Source organism: Siniperca chuatsi, linkage group LG18, assembly GCF_020085105.1.
Source record: "Siniperca chuatsi isolate FFG_IHB_CAS linkage group LG18, ASM2008510v1, whole genome shotgun sequence".
In the NCBI taxonomy this organism is placed as follows: Eukaryota; Metazoa; Chordata; class Actinopteri; order Centrarchiformes; family Sinipercidae; genus Siniperca; species Siniperca chuatsi.
In genome coordinates this window covers 26,815,077-26,825,885 of record NC_058059.1, presented here as the reverse complement: position 1 = coordinate 26,825,885, position 10,809 = coordinate 26,815,077, and the positions used below count along the sequence as shown (strand labels likewise).

General features: G+C 41.9%; 1 protein-coding gene across 7 annotated transcripts; it reads right to left on the bottom strand.

Moving 5' to 3' along the window:
- Positions 1 to 1,011: 1,011 nt before the first annotated feature.
- nadk2 (NAD kinase 2, mitochondrial) lies at positions 1,012 to 10,340 on the bottom strand. Of its 7 annotated transcripts, XM_044174071.1 has the most exons (14): positions 10,107 to 10,300; positions 9,754 to 9,912; positions 9,424 to 9,655; positions 9,242 to 9,330; positions 9,028 to 9,116; positions 8,616 to 8,697; positions 8,305 to 8,388; positions 6,431 to 6,594; positions 6,117 to 6,210; positions 5,822 to 6,028; positions 3,848 to 3,903; positions 3,685 to 3,738; positions 3,475 to 3,598; positions 1,012 to 3,366 (listed from the first exon to the last, which is right to left on the bottom strand). In XM_044174071.1, exons 2-14 carry the CDS (start codon positions 9,759 to 9,761, stop codon positions 3,228 to 3,230), a joined length of 1,422 nt encoding a protein of 473 aa, XP_044030006.1. In that variant the 5' UTR covers positions 9,762 to 9,912; positions 10,107 to 10,300; the 3' UTR covers positions 1,012 to 3,227. The 7 variants fall into 7 exon arrangements, with proteins under 7 accessions (XP_044030006.1, XP_044030009.1, XP_044030008.1 ...); XM_044174074.1 differs by lacking the exon at positions 9,754 to 9,912 and having other exon boundaries at positions 10,227 to 10,340; XM_044174073.1 differs by lacking the exon at positions 9,754 to 9,912.
- Between the last annotated feature and the right edge of the window lie 469 nt (positions 10,341 to 10,809).

Genomic DNA, 10,809 nt, shown 5'->3' with positions numbered 1-10,809 from the left:
TACTGGTTTAATCTTCACAGACGTCACTACACAGATCTGAAGATGAAAGTTTGTTATATCATTTGGTCTTATGGAGATGGTGGTGAAGAGCAGCAGCGCGCGCAGCTCCAAATCTTAAACACTGTATCGGGTGCACATATAAGAGAATAATAAGATCAATAGTCTTCTCTTACGCGTTGGTCCTAAACCTTCCACAGCTGTGAAACTGTTGAGATCTGGTGACTGTAAAGGCTGCAGCATTTTATTCACGTCATTTTCATCCTCACCAAACCGTTCAGTGAGCGCTGCGTCTGCAGTTTAGTAGGAAAAGCACAGGTGTTACAACATTAACGATGGCGCTCCCAGTACGCCACGGCAGCATGTACAGCACCAGGAGCCTGAAACTGAAGCAGCTAAATGGAATTCAGCCGTCATTCATTTGATTATTTACACCTGGGCTTTTCCTGCTGTCACATGTCAGAATGTCTTCTGTGGAAAAGGTTTATTCACTCACTGTTGTAAATATGACCAGCCTAAGAGTAGTTGGATGTCCCCATATTTAACCTTTGAGGATATTAAACATTAGGCATTTAGTGGACAGTTTTATATCCGAAGCATCATGTATTACTGTGACTATTTTCATTTTTAGAACGGGTAAATTAGGGGCCGGTCAGCCAAATTACAAAAACATTCTCACTCATAGGTCTTAAAAAAATCCATCTGAGATTTCTGTCTCCACCACAGTACAATGGAGGTGAATGGAGTTTCATTTAAAAAATTCAATAGTACCATCTGTTTACAGGATCAGTGTGTCAGTCAGTACTCTGGATAATTAACACATCTCACTGTCAACATTGGAACTACTTTCCAATAGTCCCAATGGAAACTGCTAACAGTGTCTAAGAGGCAGGAAAGCTAAACCTGAACAAAGCTCTGCCTGGCTGTGTAGTCTGGGTGACAGTACATTAGTAAATAAAATCTGCTGTAGATGTCAAAGGGGCAGTAATGCGTTTAAATAAGCACACAAAAGCATTTCTTTGTCATACCACTTTATCTGATTGAAAAACAAAACACACCTTAACATGACACATCTTCTTGAGGAACCCTGCCTTTGGCACGCTGCATATTAAAATTTCCTGATCGTTTTGTAAACTAGTCCTGGTTCAGAGTCCAGGAGAGGGCGGTGTTACAAGGTGCACCAACAACGTTTTACTCATGTGGAATTACACCACCATGTTGGTCAAACAGTGTCATGGGATCATCATCATCATCATCATCATCATCACCACCACCATGGGAAAGAATGCAGTCCGGTGGTGCTTCTACAGCCGTCAAAAGCACAAGTCCGAACCATTGGGCCAAAACTGAAAAATACTAAGAGGGTTCGCAAAAACTAGCTTAAACTCTTGCTGACATCTGGATCTGCATATATTTGAATATGAGCGCTGTTTCACAGACTCCCACTCAAAGGGGGAGGTGGGCCGCCCACCTCTGATTAGAGGGCGTTAACACTGTTTGGAAAGTAGTCTCAAACGGCTGACTGTCAGCATTGGCCTTGCAAGATTCAGGGTGATTTAAAACAGTACATTTTCAACCCATGAAATGTAGATTTTCATAATAACACCAGCACTGATGTGATTCATCACAGTACAGCCATATCATTTAGTTTATGGCTCAAAAAACACGTTTAAGTGTGCAGTAGCTCTTTAAGCATGGTTTAAAATCATTTCTTTATATCGGGTATTTAAACTATGCTGTCTGTGACACGCCCCCTCCGGCACATGCTGCTGTTTCAGTAGCACTTCCAAAGCTCACTTTCCTGTAGGGTGACAGGCTACGAGACAGACACTTGACCTAAAACATGGAGCAAAATGCCCCTGTAAGCATGGAGTTCTGTTTTTAGTGCACTTATTCTTTCCTCTGCAACTTCATTTTTAGCACTCAAATGGCTCAAAGAGCTAGAAAAAATATAAGCTATGTTCCAAAAATATCTTTAGTCAACAAACAAGCAGTAACAAACAGCCACTGTGCTTTCAGTTCACCATAGAGACACGCCTTTATATACTTTCCACACAAATGACACTTCTGAAAGGATAAGTCTGGTGATATTTTTTTATAGTCAACAAATCCGATGTGCAGACCCAAACCATCATGAACGTATCTGCTAACGAGTGTGTGTGAACACAGCTGATGGATCTTCTTCCTCCACTGTCGTCCAGAAACTGTTAAAACACATCAGAGAGCCGCTCTGTTGCCCTGGCTGACATGTTCCTTCATCACCATGAACACACACACTGTAGTTTATTCTGACTCAGCCCCACACACACCGTCCTGCTGCCCCAAACACTCACTACAGCACCACATGTGGATTCATCCGCCGCTGGAAATAGTCCCCAACAGATGCTCTGTTTCCTCCTGTTAGTCTGATAAAAACTACAGCGAGCAGCTGTTTGAGGAAATCACAGAGCCTTTTTAAATAATTAAATATATTATATATTTGTTAGACTTATGTCTTTTGTAGGAACCAGTGGGCTTGGGGCTGAGTGGGAAGTCAGAAAGTAGTGAGTCGGACTAATGGAGATTTGTTGACAATAAAAAAATTGAAATTAAAAAAATGTAGAAGAACTTAATTCTTATCCTTTAAGTCATTAACAGGCGACACAGATGTGAAGGCACATCACAATCTGTCCATTTCAATCAGATCCCCAAATAGACATGCACCATCATCACGGCAAAGTATCAGACAGAAGTCACTGCTCTGCCAAAAAGGGACCAAAATCTAATCTCAAATAGATGCATTAAAAATGGATATTAATAAATGCATGAGCTTTCTCTCAACATAAGCCCTCCTCCTGATCGTTCAGCTTCTGCTGCTCAGAAACTCACTGCTGATCTGATGTAGCGAGAGACAGTCAAGAGTAAAATACTTTAAATGCTGCTTGACACAGTATCTGCGACACAGACTGCAGCCATTATAACCCAGTGGATTATAACCTGTTATAACCTGTTATAACCTGCGGATAGTGGGGTGGGGATTAAAAAGTAAAAGAAAAGAAAATGTGATTTGGAAAGAATTAACTTGAAAAAAGGCACAATGCACACATTTAATAGTAACAGTGATACTTTTTTTTTTCCAGGTATAAAAATATTCACCACCTGTGGAGGCTACACGCTAAAAACTGGTACTTCCCTTTTAACACTGTTGGCTGGAGGGAAACCAGTCAAGTGTCGTGTGCTCTGGACTCATCTCAGTTTTCAAGGAGGACTGTCCGGAGCTGGTCCTCCTCACTCATGCTGATTGTAGCGATAGCACCGTCGTTGAACTCGAATGAAGTCCCACCGTCGACCACCATGCAGGCATCCCAACACCGTGAGCGGACACACACCCTGAAGCAGCAGAGGCATCAAAACATTCAAAAGATACATCTTTACAGCTTCTTTACAGCGTGAATTCTTATTTGGCCTTGGTCCTGAGACTGAGGAATGTTCACTGACTTGCTGGCGAAGCCTCTCTGCCGACTGCTGGAGAAGACTCTGTTGACGATGGGCTCCCTGATGCTGTAGAACAAACGCCTGTCGTCTGGACTGAACACCAGAGACTCGTTGTATTCATCAGTAACTGAACACACACAGATACCACGTCACATAAAACAAAGTGCCTAAAAATGCAAGTCAACAGTAAATACAGGAGGATTATCAACTCACCCTTTTCAATAAAGTCACGATCAAGTGGGATATCAAGACCTGTTTGGGACTTTCCTGAAAAAAAGACACGTTGTTTGTCAGTGAAAGATGGACAGCCTGGTTCACTTTAGATTTATTTTAGTTTTAGAGATTTTCGCATCAAAGCGTGCACACACACACGTACCGATTTTTAGCACCTCCTCCACAGCTTGTTCAACAAGTTTGTTGATGTTATAGGACCTGTGGACACCAAGAGAGAAGAAAACATTAAAGGGCAGACAGGTGGATTAATACAGGATTTAACACGTGTGATGGGATGTCATATTACTATGTGCTGTGGTGAATCGGCACCGATACATATTGGGAGACACTATGATTTAAATAATAACACTTTCAGCTATGTAACAAAATGAGAGACCTTACAACTCTGCTTAGAGGAGAATTTCATCTAAAATATGGTTGCTTCACTCCAGTTAGGATGTAAAAACTTCGTCTACTGCAGGGGTTCGTACCCATCTTATCACCATTTTAGTTTAACATGCTGTTTGCCATTGAACTGACAATTTAATAATATTTTGGTGCACTGATTTTAACTGGAAATAATCAAGCTAATGTTATTAATGAGATTGTACTTGTTCTCAAGTTTTGCAATAATACACCATCGTAAATATTAATAAATCATATCTTCTCACAGTTTTACTGACACTTTGTCAGCCCACAACACCAGATGTCTAGATGTTAGATATGTTTTGACATCTGATTACATAAACAATTAATCTAATGGCAGATGAAGCTTGTTCCAGAGAAATCAATGCTATGTTGTAGCAACCAGACAAAAAGGTTTGCTCCTTATGTTCCACTCGTGCAGTCAACTGGAGCATTTCTGATACAAAAGTAAAGAAGAAAAGTGATAAACACATTCAAAAAATGGATTCCAATGGTGACCCAGTTTCACAATCAATCATACAGTAACATCCATAAACTGCTCCTGCAGCAGAATTCACTCCACTCTCCATACGTATGCTCGGTATGTTTCTGACGCCCACATTTCACCAAAACGTGCCTAATTACACGGATTGTGATTCACTCCTCATGCGTGACCCTGTAGGGCTTGTGAGCAAGTGTCCCTTTACATGTTAAGAGTGCCCACCTAATGCTCTTTTATGGCACATCATGGTTTTCACAGGCCCCTTAAAGCCTACAGGGCGTGAGTGTTTCATACTAAAAAGACAGATACTGAATTAAAAGGAATAATTCAACATTTTGGACTATATACTTTCTTGCCAAGTGTTAGATGAGAAGATCGATACCACTCTCATGTCTGTCTGTTAAGTATGAAGCTACAGCCAGAGCTTAGCTTAGCATAAAGACTGGACGCAGGGGGAGACAAACAGAAACCGTTCTGTTTTTGTACGGATTAAACAATGAGATATAACGTGTTAATTAGTGAGCTTTAGAGGTGCTGGTAGGGGGATTTTTTAACCCTTGGACAGAGCAGGGTAGCCGTCTCCCCCTGCTGCCAGTCTTTATGCTAAACTGGGCTAACTGTCATCTGGCTATACCTTCATACTTAACAGACAGTTCTAAGAGTGGAATCAAGCTTCTCAGCACTCTTACTCTGCAAGAAAGTGATTAAGCATATTGTCAAAGAATTCCTTTGTTTTATTTGTAGATTTTCAATTTGAAATTTGGTGAAAATGACAAAAAACTTCAACCTTAACTCTCTTAAAAGGTCCAGTGTGGAGGATTTAGTGGCATCTAGTGGTGAAACGGCAGTTTGCAACCATCTGAATCCCGCTCGCCTCCCCCTCCCCTTCCAAGCGTGTAGGAGAAACTACGGTGAAGCGAAACTCACGAACGGCCCTATCTAGAGCCAGTGTTTGGTTTGTCCGTTCTGGGCTACTGTAGAAACATGGCGGTGCACCCCGCCCCCTCTGTAGATATAAACGGCTTATTCTAAGGTAACGAAAACACAACGCTTCTTATTTTCAGGTGATTATACACTAATGAAAACATACTTATGAATATTATGTTCCATTTCTGCCAACAGCTCCTCCTAAATGTTCCACACTGGAGCTTTAAATACACAGTGGATGAGGATTAGGCACTAATGAAACTAACTAATGTTAAACTGGAAATTGGGTATAGTTAAATTTACCAGGCTTTGGATCCTGTTCCTGTGCAAATGCTGAGTCCTGAACTCTTCTGCTTTTCCCACGGGCCGTCATCCACAGAGATCTCGTAGTAGGAAGCCCTATGGAGCAAGAGGTTAGCATGGGGTTTGAAGGATTTTAACGTCAGCCTGTTGTGGACAGAGATTCCCCTGATGAGTGCTGGAGAGACGAGCACGGTGGTGCTGAAGGGGCTGGGGATTAATGAGGGTTACAACATGCACACAGCCACAGGTACACCATGTTTAGATGGAGTTGCATCAGTTTGGATGACAGAGGTACCTGGAGGACAGAGATTCTCCGATGAAGATTTCATTCAGGCTTCTGATAGGGAGGAGATTAGGCTTGGAGAAGCTCTCATGTAGTGTTCCTGTCCCTGAGAAATGTCACTGAATTAGTAGAACAGCAGCGAGAGAACAAAAACATCAACTTACAGGTACATAATAATCGAGTTCCTAATTAGAGGTCAATATCAGCCCATTATCGTCAGTCTAACCCTAATCTGCATATTTCATCTTGTGCAAACAAAGCAACAGTGAGTCAGACAGGAGAGCAGACAGGAGGACGCAGACAGACAGAAGGACTGGGACAGGTACACATGACGGGTGGTGGAGTCGTACTCCGCTGGCTGTCCATGGTGGTGATGCGGTGAGCTTGGCTGTGCTGCTCCAGGCTGAGCTGCTGTTCGTGCAGGTCCACAGGGGTGGGATTGATTCCTGTGCCCTCTAAGTGCAGACGGATCCTCTGGCGCCACAGCCACCTGAACATGAACAAAGGAGAGGTGAGGGGTCAAGAGCCGCAGTACAGAGCACCCTTAGGCTTAAACTACACCAGAGGGTCATCTTTTAAATACTGTGCAGTTATATTCTGAAGCAAGACAAGTTCTTAATTGCATCTTATATATTTCTTTCAATGGACAGTCAAGTTTAAAACATGTTTATTAACATCTGAAAGCACTTATTGCACAGAAGAGACTGTAAGTGTACAACAAACTTAAGGTTTATCTAAGGGGTACTCCAGTGATTTAGTATGCATTCCAGAAAGTTAGAAGACTCACAAGAGACAGATTAAAAAAAGAATGGCCAAAATTGAAGCAGCAAAGACAGAGATATCCTGACTTTTAGTCCCTTGTATGGGTCAGGCTTCAAAAATGCGGGACGCTACATTTCCCACAATGATCTGTCAAAGCATTAACAAGCACTGGTTCAGTTAAACTGCCACTACATCAGATGTACCATGAAGTAACCCTAAAGCTGCATAAATCAGTTTTTGCCCTCCTGTGGGCAGAAGAACTCCACAACTAGCTGGCAGACACACAGCCCTGACATATTATCGCCTAATAAAGTTAGTTCTAAAATATTTGCAAAGCACTGTCTTCTTACAGCTACCTGCTGCTGCTGGAAACGAGGGTGATGAGAGCGCTAACACTGAACTTAACAATGAGCATACCAGAAAACAAAAATAATTAATAATTAATTAAAAAGAGGCTAAACAGCTCTGTAGAGAGGAATGTTGTTTTCTTTGTGACTGCTTTTCATAGATTCAGGTGACTCACATGCCTAATCTACTGAAACACTTGAAAGGATACAGGTCCTCTTTGCTTTACTGGACTTGGTGGATTACCAATAATCATATAATTGATTACTTTCTCTCTGTTGTTTAAGACGTTTGAGGCTGACACAATTGAAATGTATTAATGCCACCATATCATGTTTGATCCACACCTATGTGAGAGTTTTCTTCACAACTGCATACTCAGTGAAAGATATTCATTTTTAGATATTATAAATTGACTCCTAACACAGACCCAGTAAGTCTATGTTAGTTTGGAGTAAATTTGGTTGAAAACTAGAGTAGGTTACAGATAGCACTTCAATGTGCAGTTAGGACCTGCTTTATGTTGACATATACTTATTAAAATGCTGCTGAAACAACAGTTTTATGCAACCTAGACATCACAAATGTATCCAGGTAACGTTAAGACATCTTTTGACCTGAAAGTCACCAAAATCAATTCTTACTGCCGAGTTTTACTACACAGTGAACTCTAGTAGCAGTTAGGTGATTTGAACAGAACACAGTAACTGGATTTAGGCTATCCCACAGAGTCTGAGGACACAGCGGCAGGGTTTTAGACACCTTGTGACTTTCTCCAGACGATACAGGTTTAATCTTGGCTAGGCTAATGACAGAGCAACGGCCCCAAGTTGTTTACCAATTTACAGACAGCAGTGAGAAATTTTGGGAGATTTTCTGCATGACTCTTGACATTACTATTATATCTATTTTATGATAGTATCTTACAAAGTAACTAACTTGTAGGGTGTCACTAACGACCTGGAAAAAGATGATGGAAGTTAAGTGACAGAGCACACACACACACACACACACACAGGAGGAGAGGGCAGCATGTTTACCAGAAGAAGTCACAGCACAACAGCACTCAGATTATTCGTGGGTAAATACGTACCTGAACTCACCACGACAGAGTTTCTCCAGTGCCTCTGGGAAGGCACGAGTGTAGCGCACAGGCAGGCATAGATGACCTTCTGACCTTTAGTTGAAAGAGAGAAATGTAATGAACTCAGCTGAATGTAAGAGGAATGTTTAATAGTAACAATGTGGAGTAATGACATGGCATTATATGTTAAGCTTACTCTCGAGTGCTTATGAACTAACTTACTAAGTAGTGTTTTCTGTTCAAAGAGCTACAGTATATCAGGTCTAATTGTTCTTTACACAATCCAAGTCCTTCCCGAAAAGTGCTGTTCAGTGTTTTACCTCTCAGGGTCAGTGTTTACTCCAACAACTGGTTTGTCCTTGCTTAAAACCTTACTGGCAACAAGTAGCATTGTCCCATCACCTAACAAAACAAACTGCAGTTAGAGAACTTGTATTGTGTATTTGCATCCGTTGTCTGAAGCCTTTGTTCACGTGACTTTTTGCGCCCTGGGCTGAATAAGTTAAAGTCCTGCCCATTCTGTACATCATGCCTGGACACAAAAGTTGGTGTTCAAGGAAGATTCTTTTATGCACTGTTCATTTATTTAAACAAATAGAGATAATAACCAAAAAAGTTTGACTTTCCTGGACTGAATGGCATGCACTACCTATATATTGTATTTGTAACTAATCGATATCACAGGCAGAGGAGGCTGAAGTACCACAAACCCAAATAATGTAAAATTCCTACCTCCAGCAGAGATAATGGCATCTGCCCATCGCACCACTTCTTCATCATATTCTCCTCTCTTCACAACTCGTACCTCAATGTCTTCTCTCCTGCAAACGCATAAATATAAAACAATTTTTTACAAATAGTGTCCCAGCTGCAAAAAGGAAAGCTTTCCTGTCTGTTTCGTAGGAATGTGGCTGTTATAAACTTCCTGTGGCGGGTCACATCTTACCGCAGGCTCTTCACAATATGTTCCACATTGTTAGTGTGGATGCTGTGTCTTTCCAGCAGGCCGCTGTAGCTGGAGCCCTTCATAGCAAGCTGCAAAACAAAGGAACAAAAATGAGGTAAACTCTCAGTGTCTGTTTTGCCCTGGACGTTACAAGCATGCCTGAAAATGAAAGGCAGTCTTACCAGCTGTTTTAAGTCCTCTTCAGACAGCCCTGCGTAGCGATACCGCTGCTGTTCAAACTCATATCGCGTAGTCTTTGTAACCACTGCTACCTTTTCCGGTTTGAATCCAGCTTTTGGCTGCGATGAGGTGTTGCATATTGAAGTGTGGATGGGGCGAAGGGAGTTTCCATGCAGCAGGCTGCCAGCTCGATTCCAAAGGCACACCAAGTTAACCACTGAGCGGCGAGTCATTCTTATAAGTGAACACACAACCATAAACTCAATTACATGTCCAATTAAAAGTGTTGAGTGAGGGCCCTGCTCGGTACTGCTGTTACGTAGCTGACATACTGGGTCATATGTCAGTCCTCTGGCCAGATGTAATCAAGAAGTCAGACACACACCCACCCAGGTGTCGGGGAAGGTCACCAGGTCCACCAAGCTCTTCCCTAGCTGTTAGGTGACCCGTTTATAACTTAGTGGTATTACTTTCCAAGTCGAGTGTTTCCTCTGGCAAGCAACAAAACAGCAAGAGCAACCGTTAGTTCGCTATTTAACTAGATATCCTAATAACTGTATTTGGTAAGGTTAAAAGTTAGCGTTACGTTAAGAGCTGAGCTTATAAAGCTAAAAGCAGCTAGCAGCTTGCTCACAAGTCGTAAGCGAGTGGTCCTGCATATCACATATCCCGAGTTTACTCTTACCACAAACCACACTGAAGCTGAGTCAGGCACCTCCGGTCCAAAAGATTTTTAAACACGGGTCAACACACGGGCAGGTTAAGAATAAACGACAACAGAGAACACTGGCGACACTGCACGTACCATGCAACTTGGCACGTACCAATGCTGTACGTACGCTACGTAGAGTTTACTCTGATACTACGTGGCTACGTGGCTGTCAATTCGTAGGGACGGAGCGGTGACGTTTTGTTTTTGGCTGCTGCTCTGCAGCTCGTGATCCTGATGCGTTCACAGCCTCACGGAAGGAGTAAACAGTGTAAGGTACTACCAAAAAATACTGTTCATCCCAGCCTTGGGTGGTAAAGAAGCCCAAGCGTGACCGTCACCAGGATTTTTTTTTTAGGTTATGAGTCCTCCAGACACCTTAAAAAAGTCTTTAAATTGTTTATATTTTTATATTTTATTTATTCAGTTAACTGTTCAATTACATTTTCTGTGAGTTATATTTCCCAACATGAAGGTCTAAAGCTTGTTTCAAAGCCCTCTCCACACATCCCGGAATACAATTCTGGTTGGGAAACAATAAATCCTTTATGTGTCTATTTGGAATTAGCCTATAAAACACCCACTATGTGTTTTTTGTTTTAATTTTAATAGAATATGAACGCCCCCCAAGTTGCTAAAACTCAGCAATGTCAAGATCAAATACAGAGGCCATGTGTCC